Genomic DNA, 15,000 nt, shown 5'->3' with positions numbered 1-15,000 from the left:
ACCTTTCCGAGTAAGGAGGGGAGGGGAACTTGAAAAATGCTTCGCATGCTTAAAGAATAAATGAAGAAAATGGCGGTATTCTTATCCTTTTCGCTATTTAAATTCAACAGTTCAACAGATGCATTACCTCTCAGCTCATCAAGTGGTTTAGCAATTTCCGTGAGTTTTACTACATTCAGATGGAGAAGTACGCACGGCAAGCCATCAACGACGGCGTCACCAGTACTGAAGAGCTGTCTATAACCAGAGACTGTGAGCTGTACAGGGCCCTGAACATGCACTACAATAAAGCAAATGACTTTGAGGTAGGAACTCATCTTTATTTTTTGGTTCTCTCTCTTTTCTTTTTAAAACACTTAACTTTCTTTAGAAATGTCCCCAAATCTGGTTTTGTATTGGTGTTTCACAGACACATCCCCTAGTATGGTAAGAGGCAGAGCAGCAATGAGGGTCTGCCCTTCCCCCCCTCACCCTCACCACCCCGCCATGGTTCCCATCAGAGTCCTAGGGACCTGACCCACTTTCATTTCCTTTCCCACTCCCCAACTCTGCCACTTCCATAGAGGACCCTTTTGGCCACGGAAAAAGGGAACTGGAGAATCCAAAGAAAATGTCAGCAAGAAACACATGCAGAGCATCCCCTTGCCAGAAAAGACGTCCCTGCCTCACTAGGCTGTTTTCGTGTTTAGGTTCTGGCATGTTGATTGAGCTGAAAAGATGCTCTGTGCAATGGTAGCTGCAAAGGTTGTTTTGTAAGAACGTCTAGAAATGTTGATGGGGGAGGGAGTGATTCCATGGTTTGTCTTTAATCAGCATTGATTTCCTTTGTGGAAAGAGTGATATGAGAATTTACTAAGTACCTATTATAAGAGATTCATCACGATGTTTTGACTTTGTTTCTGTGATTGCTGCTTTTGGAGGAGAACCTCATGTGCTTATTTTGCATATGTGTAACTTCACGTGAGTGTTGCTCTGTGTCCGTACACTCTTATACACAAATACATATTGACAACACGCATATTCTAGATACACACGAAACAGCATAGACCATTCCCAGAAAGCAAAATCCATGCAGCAATAAAGATGTGCGGCTACGGGTAAGGCGTTTCTTTACTGGCTAATGTGGTGCTTCGGCAAACATTTGTAAGCGCAACATGATGACTCTATGAGACTATACTAGTGAATCCCCCAGTACGCACAAAGGCATTTTGCTGATACCTGCTGGCTGAGGCAACAATAGTGGGAGCTGGGAATGTGGCAAGAGTTTTCTGCAGGCTGAACCCCCTGACGATGAGTAGACAGGCTGTGACTTGACAAAGTTGGTCCTTTTCTTCTATTATCTGGAGGATAGGAATTTTTTCTCCCACATCTGCTCATGCAGGGACCTTATATTATTAATGTTCTTGTTGTCCTCACATAGGTAGGTACCCAGAAACGCCCCAGAAGCTCTCAACTTCAAAAGAGAGAGGGGACCTGACCCACACTGCTGGCCCAGCGCTTTTCCAGCCCTTCTCCCTCTGGTCTCAGCAGATCAATTCTGGTAGCTTAGAAAGAACTGAATGTGGGAGCTTAACAGTGCGAAAGTCATGGTTTTGCTTTGAAAGTTTGCATGGTATACTGTGAGCCAACAACTTATCTTTGCTCTTCAAGACCTATCTAGCTTGCTTGCCAAATGTGTTATGAACAAAGTTTTTCTCTGGCCAAACATGTCAAAAGTGGGGATCCTTGTACTGCTTCCCGATTTTAAAGTCTCTGTTGTAACAAGGCACTGGTTTACTGTCTTCACGGAGCCCTCTAGCAGATTTCGTCTAAAGCTGAAGACTATGACTATGACTAAACATTTAAAGAAATTTGATGAAGAACTTTCTGATCAGTTCTTCTGATAAGTCAATTGCTCTAAACACCCCTTTCTGATAAGTCTATTGCTCTAAACATTAAGCTGAGAGAATTCGACTGTGTGCTAGTGAACACTTTATTTCCACAAATATTCATTTAGCAGCAGGCATCACGCTTTGTACAAGAATTGCCCCAAATTCATGGATGAGGTCTGCGCTTTTGCTGTGTATCATACTTGAGAGAACAAACCCTGACAGTGCACATTAGGACTTTTAGGGTTGTTTAAACCTTACCTGGTTGGAATTTAATCCCCTACTCACAGCGCAAGGGCCAGAATGAAACAAACAGGGAACGGCTGGCATCAAGAGATACCCAACGAGCTGCTCTATTTAGCATCATCTAAATCCTCCTTTAATATGATTAACATCCAATATTTCTCTCTTTCTGAATCATATCCACTTCCAACCAGGCCACCTCGCCTTTATCTGTAGTGTCTATTTTAAGACCGCTTCAGCGCAAGGAGTATGGGGCCCAGGGAGCCGTTTTGTCACTTCTCATGTGACTTCAGACAAGTTATTGGTCTATTTTGGGTCTTATTCCTCCTTCAGTCAAAACTCAGCTCTTTCTGGAAATGTGATAACCAAGAAGCAGGAGCCTTGATTCCTCCCTGCCCCCTCCATCACACGCTCACACGTACATATGCACGTACACACACCCACCACCACATAGGATCCTAATATCATCACCAAATAGTTTTTGAATTTAGCCTCTCAGTTTTGGAGCATTTACTAACAAAAGTTGCAGATAAGATGATCCCTTCTTTTCTGTGCCTTTGTGCATGGAGGTCAGTGCTTAAGTGAGATGCTTAAAAAGCCACTGGCCTTATCACTGTAGCTTTCCCAATGTGGGCCGTGGCTGTGAGCCCGAGGTAAACGCGGCACCTCGAGCCGAATGCCTCAACTGATATGGTGTGTGCTGCGTGACTTTTGCACTTTGAAGTTCCTCCTCTTTAGATGGAGTGAAATTAATCTGTGGTCTAATAAGAGCAAGAGAAGAGGATGGCAAAGCAAAGAACTGCATACTTTATTTCCCTTTAAATTTTTAAACAGAGATGGAGCCTGGTAGAGGGACTCTGAGGTTATGTCTGCGCGATGCCCAAAGATCCTATCAATTCAAAGGACTATAGCAATCCAACTGCGTATTAGTGGTAAAGAAAACCTCTTACTGATTACATTTTTAAATGTCTTGATCAGTTGTTTGCAGCAATGATAAAATAGCTAATATTTATTGACTGTTTACTATGTCCTGGGCACACGTCTAAGTGTTTTACCAATATTAACTTATTTATGGTGAGCAGTAATAACAAGATGGATAATAACACACAAAAATTTAAGCTTGCCTAAAGATTTATACTGTTTTTCAAGTAATTCTAAATGGGCAGGGTCAGGTAGAAGCCAGGAGCCAGTGAGAGAAAATGAAGCTAAGGTTTTCCCATCTTTGCTTCGACTTTCCTCTTCTTCCTCTCCTCCTACTCTTGTCTTGATTCAGCGTTCTGCTCCATCTCTGCCTGTGTCATAAGCTTGCTGGTGGCACCTCTGTCATTGTTTAGCACCATCCCCCCACCAGCTCCTGCTGCTGATGGCTCTCAAAGCTCGAGTGGTTGCTGACCCCTGGCCCACAGGAAAATCAAGCAGATGGGGGAGGTTTATCACTAGCAAAGAGGGCGTGGCTTGACTCTCTCTCTCCTCTTCTAGACCCTGCATTTCCTGGCCTTTATGAGTCAGGGCCTTCTGAGTGACAGGAGAGCTTGTTCTGCCTTTTGTATCAGTTTACACAATTGCCAAGATTCTTGGCACAGCCTCGGACTTAGGGTGGTGAGAGCTTGAGAAATCCCAGGGGATGTGGAAGAAACACTGCCCTACGCTTTTCGTTTGTGCTAAGGGGAAGACATGGGGCCCCATCACGTGGAATGGGGAGCATCTCGCTTCTGAACGTGAGTTTGTGAAGGTGTGCAGAAGAGGGGTAGTCAACTACATCTTTCACTCCTACTTCTCACATTTAATGAGATCGGCAGCAATAAATTTGTCTTTACAGGTGTTATGGTATATAGTTCCATGCCTCATTTTCACCTCACTTTGCAGAGCTTCCAATTTTTTTTTTTTCTTCATGGAGATGGAAAGGGGGTGGGGTTGGGATTCCGTCCCAGTTTTTAAATCATACTGCTACTTCTGACATTAGGGGCACATGAGTTGGATTTGATTCTTTTTTGTGGCCCTCTTAGCAGTGGCAAGAAAGAAGGTAATGATCACGATCAAATTCCCAGGCTGGTTTACAGGTTTTTGCAAAGAACCCACTAAAGGCAACTGACCTGTGTAACTCACAGAGGTGAACTGCACGACCTAAGGAGCCGAGAGACACACCAGCTTAGTCTGACGGCCTTACCCAGGCGGCCCACATGATGTGGTGCAGCTAAGAGAGGCAGCCAAGATGAGGAGCTGGGATGGTCTTGTGTGTAAGCTGAGAAGAGAAAGTGACAGACACCTTCATCCAGGCACCTACTTCTGACTTTCGGGGCATCTGAGTTGGATTTTATTGCTTTTTTGGTTGCCCTCACAACTGTGGCAGGAAAGAGAGTGATGATCACTGCCGCTTCCCAAGGCTGCATGGAGCGCTGTTTCTCACTGTGGTCCCCAGGCATCCCTCCTAAGCCCGTCCGTTGTCAGCCACTTATCTGTAGGCAGGGTCTAAACTCCCAGTAAGAGAGACTGAGCCCCCCTTGCCCTCACCAAAGACCCAGGTTTTGGGATGGACGGCTTAGAAATAAATAGAATGGGGAATTTCATTCATTCATTAGAGGGCTTATTTCCTAAGATCCTAATGCCATTTCCTAAGATACTAACTAATATCTCACTGGGCAGATGCTCCATCATCGTGCCTGTGGTTTGCCTCTTTCTAACTGTCACATGACAGGCAAGAAGGGTACCTCTGCAGACGTCTTTCTGTGTTTTCTCACTTCCCTCTTAGAGCAAATAAAAGAGTAGCACCCCTCACATCCACCCCAAACACGTGCACACTTAAATACACACACTAAATATATTCTCTGCACCATGCCTACTGCCATTCCCAACCCACTCCCGCTTTCAACACAACACACGTTTAAGAAGATTTAATATGTTTGGAAGTCTTTCATTCACACTGCCATCTCTTTAAAGAAAAATGAGGACAGGTGGATTTAGGAAGCACTTCCCCTCTGCTCCAAATAGATACTTAAATGTGAGTGATCATTTGGAAAACTGGCACATGAGTGCAAACCTTTTACTGCTGTTGCAGTCTTTTGGCCTCAAAGCCGCTGAGCTGTTTAAACGATCACACAACCCACTCTTGGTGGGTGGCGGGGAGGCAAAGAAACCCTTACCATTTCTTTCCTTGCCAGTCCCACCGTTGACAAGCCAAATTGATCTCTTCAGAGACGAAATGAATGTTCTCTAAATATATGTACACACATGGCTGTCTGGGAACATGTTCCTTGTATAGAATGATGGCCTGAAATGTGAAGGAGAGAGCGGTAACGACGCCAGGGCGGAAGTGGGGTGGAACGGGTGGGGGTGGGGCAGAGGGAGGGTTGCGGGCGTGCACGGAGGAGCTCTGTTTTTTTGCAGCCGTTCCTTTCGGGATTCAAGGTGTTGATCAGTATAATGAAGCGGGGCCCATTGATTTCTCATCTATTTGGTAATGTCATTGCATTTTTAGCTCCCCGTGTCTTTTTTGTCATTGGGTTACATTCAAGCACAGTAAGATCAACTTTAAAACCTCCTTACTCAACAGCTTTATTAGTTATAGCATTCCATGACCTTTCTCAACATTCTTCAAGAAAAAGATACAGTGTAATGTCGCTTTACTTTGCTTATTGTCCTTTGTTGTGGCGAACAAAGCATTTTCTACAGTGGCTATAGCACATAATTATACGGCTTTCAATGGCAGTGTCTTGGCCCATATCAAAGTTCAGAGGAGCCTTTGGAAAAAAAAAAAGATGTTTTGTGGCAGCCTAGGGAGGGTCTCATCTTTCCTTCAGAAAAGAGTTCAAGGCTCTTCTGTCAAGCTTCCCTACTTAGAGCTTTTTCTCCTCCTGCTTCATAAAGTTTAAAGCGGATTCAGTGGAGTTCTATGATCTATTTCCTTTGAAAGATTGTTCCTCGGCACAGAGAGGGCCTTTGACTTCAAGAGTTCAGAGATTCGTGTCTTTAGGTATCATATGTCTGACCTTATCAGTTACTCCATTTAATGTCGGAGAAAAAGTCTCAACTCTTTGTGTTTGTCTGTTTTGCCTCTGTGAAATGATTTGGTGCAAAGACCATCCTTTTTAACACACCACTGAGAGGCCGTTTCGGCTGCAACCTACCCTGTGGCTTTTCTCTCTTTAAAAAAAAAAAAAATTGTCCTTGTGTTTTGTGTATGGATGAGTTCACAGTGAGAATAGAATTATACAAGGGCAGACGCACACACAAAAAAATCTTTTGCTTTCCTCCCTCACCTCCCCCCGCCCCCACCTACCCCATGATCTATTGGCTCTCTTGGTGGCTGTACCCCAACAGGCGAAGCCATTTAGCAAACACAGAGGTGGCAGCCGTGGTGCTGGGACAGCAGTGAGTTTTCCCTTGCTTTGACCTACCCCTAAGGCCTTCATAATTAATTGTCCTTCAGAGATGAGGAAAGTTCAGAGACAGTGTGTGGAGTGATGTCTATTGTCTGACATTCAGTTCTCCTTGCCTCGGTTCTTTCTCTTCGTCCCACAGAGGGTTATCAAAAGGAGCAAGTTCTCTGCTGAAAGCCGCTGGTGGTGGTTGGAGCTTTCAGTGGGACGTTATCATTGTGTTTGGCCCATCCTGGATTAAATGTCTGAAGAAGTTCTAACAACCTTTTGAAAACCAGCCTGTTTATTTCTTCTAGGTGAAGCAAACTCATTTAGAGAACGCAAGCTTGTTCCAAAGTGGGTGATCCCTTTTCACATGGCAGATAATGTTTTAAATCAAATTTCCTCACTCCCCACTCACCCCCACCCACGGTTTTATTTCACTTTAACTGCTTGGTTCTTTTTCAGCCATCGGGCAGAAATTTTAGGGATCATTCCCTCGTTTCTCTTAACCCCCTCGGTATAAATTTGCAGGAATAAGTATTTTTGCAAACATTCATTTTGGTGACACGTAGGGCTTTGGTTCTTGAAAGCAGATTTTTCTAGCTTAAAAATACTGTTTCACCTTCAGTGATTGCCTTAAGCCAATCTTCAGTGCTCTTTGGTAGCATGACATAAAACAAATACAAGCTGTTCCCCTCCCCACCCCCCCCCTTTCTGGCTGAGACACAAAATAAAGATGCAACATGGAGACAGCTATTTGAGAAGTCAAGGAAAAGGAGAGCCATTAATGATTATTATACTACTGTTCCTGTTAAACAGAGTGAAGCCAAGAAAAACAAATATGATCGTTCTTCCAAGGAGCAGTTGAACTAGCACATGAGAAAGGATTAAGATCACATTCACAGTGACTTCAAGGCTGAAGGGAACCATATTTAGAGGAAATCTCTGTCCCTCAAAGCTGTCTCTTCTGGAGGGAGGGACCTACAGGATGGCCAGAACCAATTCTGTTCCCGTAGCTTTTACAAACACTTTCACAACAGACCTCTTGATATTTAAAGAGAACCCGCCTATGGAAGTTGACACAACTAATATAGTCATACCAAAAAGAGGGGTCATAAAAAATTAAAATTATGCTTATGAATCTTTCATTAGAAGCAATGAAAAGGGACACTGGTGTAGTCTAAGTCCTTTGTGCTAGGAGCCCTTCTTCCGGGCTCTGGGCTATTGTTCTTTCAGCTCCTCAAACAGACTTTCACTTTCAAACTGACAAAAGTCACTTAAAAGCCAGACAGCTGTACTAACACACCCACCTTACCGAGCTGGAGCCACAGAGCAGGTGACAAGGCCTGCTGAGAAGGCCTTGTTTAAAACGGGCAGGGGCGGCTTCCTTCTGCTTTCAAGTTGTTCTTGCACTCACTTGAAGAAGGGACCATGTATTTCTAATTTGTGTCCCCAAAGCCCTGAGGTTCCCCAAAGTATTTCTTGCATTTTCTTTACAGCATGAAACATCGACATCCATGATAATATTTATCCCTCAGGGTTATATGGCTAGGGTCAAGTTAGTAAAGGTGTGAGCCCAGAACTCAGCAGAGGACAGAGGGAGTTTGACTCGAAACTCTCCTTCCATTTCTCCCCTTCTCTTTATTCAGCCTTTTCCAACCAGTCCAAATCTCTCAAGCTTTTCAGATTTCTGTCGCCTCATCAGGAGTGGCTGGGATTGCACGAAAAGCACCCAACCATGGTGGGGGGAAGCTTCACCCTAGGATTTAAGATACAGTTAGAGATAGGTAGGTCGTTCTGCCTGCATCCTAGGCCTCTGGGCCATTGGAGAGTCCTCCCTGTTGTGTGTGTTACAGGCCCTCCCTCTCCTGTCACCTTGTGTACAGTCTGGTCTGTGACACTGATGGTGATTATGTCATTATTTTGCTCTGGGGGCCCTGGCACATCTGCAGAGCCCAAGCACATCTTCTTTGTTGCGCTGGCAAACGTCCCACCCCACAAATGCTTCATTAGCCCTGCTGCCGGCCTCCTTGCCAGACGCCAGTGCCCAAATCCAGGCTTCTTTCTGCTCTGTTCTTTTGTGTAGCTGATGATCATGTATTCATCTTCCCGGTTCTTCCCCATTTCCCTCGACTTCTGAACTCCAGGTGTCCCAGTTTTCTTGCCCAGATCATTCCGAAGTCGACAGTGCCACACAAGGTGACCCCTTACTCCTTAACCCATCCCCGCCCCTTACCACCTTACCACTTACCATTCCCCCAATGAATAGTGACTTTGACTAGCTCCCCGCTGTGAGGACTAAGGTTTTCACACTTGCAATTTGAAAAGATACCAAGTGATTGCTCCCAGTTTATGAAGGTAGATAGGGTTAGAAGGAGGACGTAGTAGACACTGCTTATTTGATGTGTGCCTTTCTCCTCCATCCCCACCCCTGTCCTCCTCTTGACTTTTATTTGCTTCTACACATGACCACATTTTACCAATTTTCAGCAAGCAGTCTAAAATGGGAGGACAGAGAAGATTCTTCATGCCTCATTGTGCGTGTTATAGTTGTCTGAAGGTTCCTTTTCTCTGACTGGAATCTTCACCTTCATTCTACTCCCAGCCGAAGTCCCCTGCCCCCTCCCTCTGCCATCATAACCTCCCCAGCTCCCCACAATGACCTATTACTAGATATTGAAAGTGATGAACACTTGACTGTTTGGAAAGCGAGCTAAAACATTTCTCTAAAGTTTTATCCTGTGTATTTAACAGGATCAAAGCTTTAGTGAAGGTGTGCTGGTTTCCACATTAACTGCAGTGAATTTTAGAGCTTAATATCTGGGGCTGTCATGGGTGCTCTGTAATTGGTATGTTTAATTTCCCCCTTAAAATTGAATTAATTGATCTGTGTTAGCGTATTACGAGCAGCTTCCCCCACAGAGAGTTTAACCAGTTTTTATCCCCCAAACCACACCAACATACGATGGTTTCATGTCTCTGTCTCTGAGTAAAACACAGATACCCAAAGGAATAAATACATATTTTTATGGCAGTCGTGGCCAGATCATTGTCCTAAATTCTAACTCAGAGGACAAAGGCCCTGGTAAGGATTAAAGAACATTTCCTCCGAGGAATGTGTTGCCATATTTCATAGGTTCCTGAGCTTTTCTTTCACTGAGCCCTATTCTGAATATTAGGAACAAGCCAGCTGACAAAGTGAGGAGAGAGGTGGCCCGACCAGTAGGCCACCAGCCCTGGGCAGGGAGCACGTTGGGAGAGGCTGGTACCCGTCATTGATTGAATCATTTGCAAAACACTCAGGATGTCCTCAGAATTCCCAGCCTCCCATTATTAGATCATTATGGTTTTATTACCCAGGGGTTTATTTAAACCTTTTTCAAACCTCATTCCAGTCTCAGAATCTACCACTCCTCAAGATAATAATTCTCTAAATTTATTACCTGCTGTGAAAATAGTATCTTCTTTTTATGGCCTTTAAAGTGACTTCCCTGGAACTCCAGTGGGACATCCCTTGCTATAATACCCTGGGATTTGTGAGCAGGGCTGTGGCCATAGTCTCCATTTCCTTTCTGATTTTATATATCATTACTCCCTCTTAATCTTCACCTCTGCAGATTAAGGAGCTCTAATCCTTTTTAAAAGTCTAATCTCATACAGTAAGTGGGCCACCCCTGATCATTTTAGCTGCCCTTCTGTAATTTGCTTCCGGTGTGACTGTTTGCCCAAAGGACAGTTACAGTCAGGAGACGATGGAGCAGAATTCCAGCTGTGGGCAGCCACACCGCGGTTCAGGGAGTGTACCTCACATACACACCCAGTGGGGCTTTTCGGATTGCCCCAAAAGTTTATCCTCATAAATTGGATTTCTTGAGTAAGTACCTCAGTAGCACTTACTGGTTAAATGATCCTAAGAGAAAAATTTATGAGACTCTTGGCAAGTATTCTGGCAAATGACTGTTTTCTACAGGACAGATCCAGCCAAATAAAAACAGGCAGATTCACCAAGCTGCCCAGATGTGTTCAGTGTTTTTGTAAATAAAGTACAGGAGTGTTTGTCACCATGAAGATAGAGCCTGCCTCTTGCGCTTGAGTCTATAAAAATGACAACTAAGGCAAGAAAGCTGTGGTTTCTAAATTATTCTCAGGAAGGAAACAAAATGTTCACTACAAGTAGGTGTTATTTTATACAAAAACATCGCCTTGAAACCTTAAACGGGAAATCCTTTGGAGAGTCTTTCCAATGTCAGCGGTCCCGGACTAATCATAGTGTAGAATTTAAGAGCGTGGATTCTGGGATCAAATCCCTGCACTGTCACCTTCCAGCAGTGAAATTTTGGCAAGTGTCTTACCCGCTCTGTGCCTCAGTTTCCTCACCTATACAACAGGGGAAATAATAGCGCCTGCCCCAGAGAGTTGTCGTGAGAATTAAATGAATATACAGGAATAGATTAGCACAAAGTAAGCGCTGTATAAGCGTTTGCTTTTATTCATTTGTAGGGCCAGGTAAGAGTTGCCTTGTCTCTGATGTCAGTAACCCAATTATTGCACGATTTCCTGTTGACCCTAAATAGGAGAACAAACAAATGAGCAAACAGAAAGTTCTCATCAGAACCGGGACAAAAGGTCAATGCAAAACTGGTTTTTAAAGCGAGAAAGTGATTCCTCCTGCCCCAAGTCTGGCTGTTAATGGCGACACCACCGGGAACATCTCCGGAGCCATGGTGTCCAGATGATTAGGGCAGCGATGAGATGACGGGGTACCGTGGGAGGAACACCAGATTGGAGGCAATGCCTGCCTCATTGGATTCCACTTAGCTCACCTGTAAACTGATAAGATGAAACACAGAGCTTTGTTCTAGGTCTAAAGCGCTGTGATTCTAGAAAAGAAGCCATCCTGCATTCTCTCAATAAGCCCTGGGCATGATGCGATGCTTTCAGCAGTGACTGTGGGTCCTCTGGGAATCCTGACGGTGTCCACATGGGGCCCCTTCCACCCCGTGGCTCTGCAGTGGCTTAATTATCTCAGTAAACATCTCCAGGGCGCTCACTTTAGTGTTCTCCCAAGGTCCTCCTTTGCACAGTGTCTTTGGAGACGTGGCAGCTCCCTTGCTGGGATTACAGACTCATTTTTCAAATTCATAAACAATTTATTGACTGAATTGGCACACATCATTATACTTGCTGCTCACTTTATTTGTTGTTGTGTTGGCTTAGGGCAGCCAAACAAGAAAGACGTTTTTCAGTGAAGTCCTCCTGCCTGTGGGTTTTCTAGAGGGTGATGTGGACCTGAACAAACTAAGGGGGCGCCTGTACACCTGTCCCCATACACATTCCACCCAGGCCATGCCTCTGCCCCATCGATCAACATTCATGGTATGTTATTAACATCTGTATAACATACAACATCTCCCTTCTTTCAAGACAGAATCAGTTGTTGTGGATGGTATAACTACCTTCTCTGCTAGGCTTGGTTAGTAAGTTTTGCAAAAGCAACCCCATCGTTCCCTTTAAGTATTCCCCAAATAATAGTAATCTAGATCATGAAAGTCTGCCCTGGAATTTTGTGGGTGTGTATGAGCTTGTGGTTGGTAGGTATCAAATCCTCACATAAGTCATTTAGAGATGTGTTTTTCAAATCTTTCTTGTGGTTAGTGTAGCCAACTTCTGTTTTGAAAAGGCTCCTCGAACATTTTTAATGAAAATTGGGTACTACAAGTGACTTTTAGTAAAAGATAATATGAATATATTATATATTACCAAATATTCATATATTGTGAATACTGAGAACAAGTGTGGGCGGCTTGAGTAGGAGCAAAGGCAGAGAAGCGACCAGATGCTGAAGTAGGTGGAAGATGATGAAAGGCCATGGCTTCAAGGCTACTGCATTTCCTTTAATGTGTGAACTATTATATTTTCAAAGATTTCTCATTGTATGTGACCTGAAGGCAGTCTGGGTGTAGACTCTCACCTTACCTTTCAGCAGGGCCAAACCTAGGTCTTGACAGCATCCTAAGACCCCACCCCAAACAATATGTGTTGATGGGTGTCTAAGAGGATGTCCAAAGGCTCGTGGGGCCATTCTGGAATCTATTTCTCTCCCTTCCCGAACTATTGGGTTGTCGGAAAAGTCATGACGCATGTCTGCAGTGAAAAACATAGAAAAATACGTCATGACTTTTCTGACAGCCCAATATTTACCTTTCTTGAAAAAGGAATTTGAAAGCCCTTCACAAGCTGTTAGGTTGCTTCTGAAACACAACCCATCCTTAGTTTTTGCAAATGGTGATTGTGGAGGAGAGACCAAATAGAATTTCCTAGAAGTACAAAATGGAATTTCTCTGACAGAACAAAGATCTTCCCGTCAAAACCCAATGATGGGATTGAGGCCTCTAATGCCGGTCCTTTCCCAAAGCAACCCAGATGTGACTTGGGATGCATAAGCTAAGTCAGAGAGTAGCACTAGCTCCCTGATCAGGTGTTCTCTCAGGCACTGTTTGATATCCTCCATAGCTCACAGCGCTTTCTTTGGTGCTTACTATAGGCAGTGCTGTTCTCCTGGTCCTGCCTGAACCCTACTTCCTAACAGTTTACCCCTAAGCTCCTCACTCGCATTGCTCCATCCACATGAACACAGGGCATGCAGACTAGTTTGAATGGCAGCCTAGGCAGAGCTTAATTATGAAGGTAAATCTACTGCAGAAAACAATCACGTAATGCATTCTCGAACGAAACAGGAGTAACTGGATTATCTGTGCCCCGGCTTCCCTTCATGCAATATTGGAGAGTTTGTGCCATGTTGTTTTTGGATAATCTCCCATCTAAGAATGGCACCAAGCTTGGCCCTATTTATTTTAACACCTCACCCGGGAATTGAAGCAAAAGTTAACCGTCCAGCGCTGTCAGCCTGTCTTGAATTCAGACACCAATGGCACATCTTTCCTGAGGCTGACCTGAGGGGACGTTAGTCAACACTACAGAGTGACTGGTACACTGCTAATTTTTCCACCTAAGCTGATTCATTCGATGTGTCGTGAAGGAGGGATAGGTGCCTCTGTTTCGTGCATTTAAATATTTACTGGCAGGAAAGCTCCTAATGAAAATCTCCTAATCAAAGCAGGGCGAGACTAAAGTCTTCTTGGTTCTTGACCATCTCTGTGTGTGGTCCACTAACTGCTTCATAGACGTGGCAGCCGCAGGTGCATTCCGAGGGATGCTGTGGCATCGCAGGCTGAACTTGGGTCAGGTGATCCTAGCTATCCTGCCGCAACAACCAAAGTGCTGACTCAGTGGGGCCTGGGATTGACCAAGAATGAAAGAGCGTTCAGGCCTTCAGAGAAGCTGTTAGCCCCCAGGTTTGGCTCAGAGCAGGGGTTAGACACCTACAGCCTATGGGCCAGGTCGGGCCCTCAGTCTGCTTTTTCTGACCCTGGGCTAAGACTCATTTTTATATTTTTAAAGCGTTGAAGAAAGAAGGGAAAGAATATACAACAGAGACTGAACATGGCCACAAGCCTGTGTGGTGACTACCTAGCCCTTGACGGAAAAAGCTTGCCGACCCCTGGCTGAGTTTGTTTCTCTCTTTTGTAAAACATGTGCTCTCTGAGATCCTTTCTAGTCCTGAAGTTCCAAAACTATGATTCTTTGATGGAATAGTCTTGGTCCAGCTCTGACCTGAACAGCTCCCCAGATGTGTCATCCCTGCATGCTAGTTTCTTCTTTTCTGGGGCTACGGAGAGATGGTTTTATCTATATTACTATCTATATGCAGAGTTGCCAGTGGGACGTTTACATAGTTTACAATGTACACACACAAAATATGAACAGGTAGAGTAGAAGGTGTTGAGACATTCTTTTTCATTACCTGAAAGCCACGATTATTCAAAGTGTTCAATTCTAGCACCCTGTTGAGAATCATAGGGTGTTTTTATCGAGATGTATATTATCAACATTTTAAAGGTGCAGAAATACTTTTGTGGATTCCATCATGTCTAAATACCCACTCCTAAAAGATACAGATGCAAATTCGGGTGAGAAAACAAAAAGAACCCTCAGGGCACATCTCTGCCCATCCTTCACGTGGCAGCCGGGGAGGTCCATGCCAAGGTGAGTGCCAGGGGAAGCCCCTTGCTGCCCACACTACAGAGCAAAGTCCACTTCCTGGGAGCCTTTTTCATGCAGTTCCCCTGTCCATTCAAGGAAGATCCTTAACCTCCCTCCTGGCAGTTTCCTGACCATCCATTCTTTTTATTACATTTCCTCTAGTGGGTCCTTTCTATCATGTCATATCTGGTTGCTACTCTACTGGCATTTATAAGAGCTGGTGTGGCGTTGGAAGATGTCAGGTGGTTTAACTTGGAAGGGTACTGCCACAGGCTCCATGTGGGTCCCTGCCGTGGCAACAGACGGAGAGACCTGCTTTCCTTTTGCTGCTTTTTCTAATTATCCCTGCAGCTCTTTCAGTCTGGCTGAAGAGAGGCGTGGGGGGGCTGTTGTGTAGATCTGGGCTCTGGGTCCTTCCCCAGCCCTTC

The 15,000-nt window shown here is 44.6% G+C and overlaps 1 protein-coding gene across 7 annotated transcripts in view; it reads left to right on the top strand.

Moving 5' to 3' along the window:
* PROX1 (prospero homeobox 1) overlaps positions 1-15,000 on the top strand; it is a 53,716-nt gene that overhangs the window by 29,629 nt on the left and 9,087 nt on the right. For all 7 annotated transcript variants that reach the window (XM_019635505.1, XM_019635504.1, XM_019635503.1 and 4 more), the window contains one exon: positions 111-305. In XM_019635505.1, the coding sequence (XP_019491050.1) occupies positions 111-305 (195 nt within the window). The remainder of the gene's footprint in view (positions 1-110; positions 306-15,000) is intronic.

Source organism: Hipposideros armiger, unplaced genomic scaffold (genome assembly GCF_001890085.2).
Source record: "Hipposideros armiger isolate ML-2016 unplaced genomic scaffold, ASM189008v1 scaffold_22, whole genome shotgun sequence".
NCBI lineage: Eukaryota > Metazoa > Chordata > Mammalia > Chiroptera > Hipposideridae > Hipposideros > Hipposideros armiger.
This window is presented reverse-complemented; position numbering and strand designations above follow the sequence as displayed.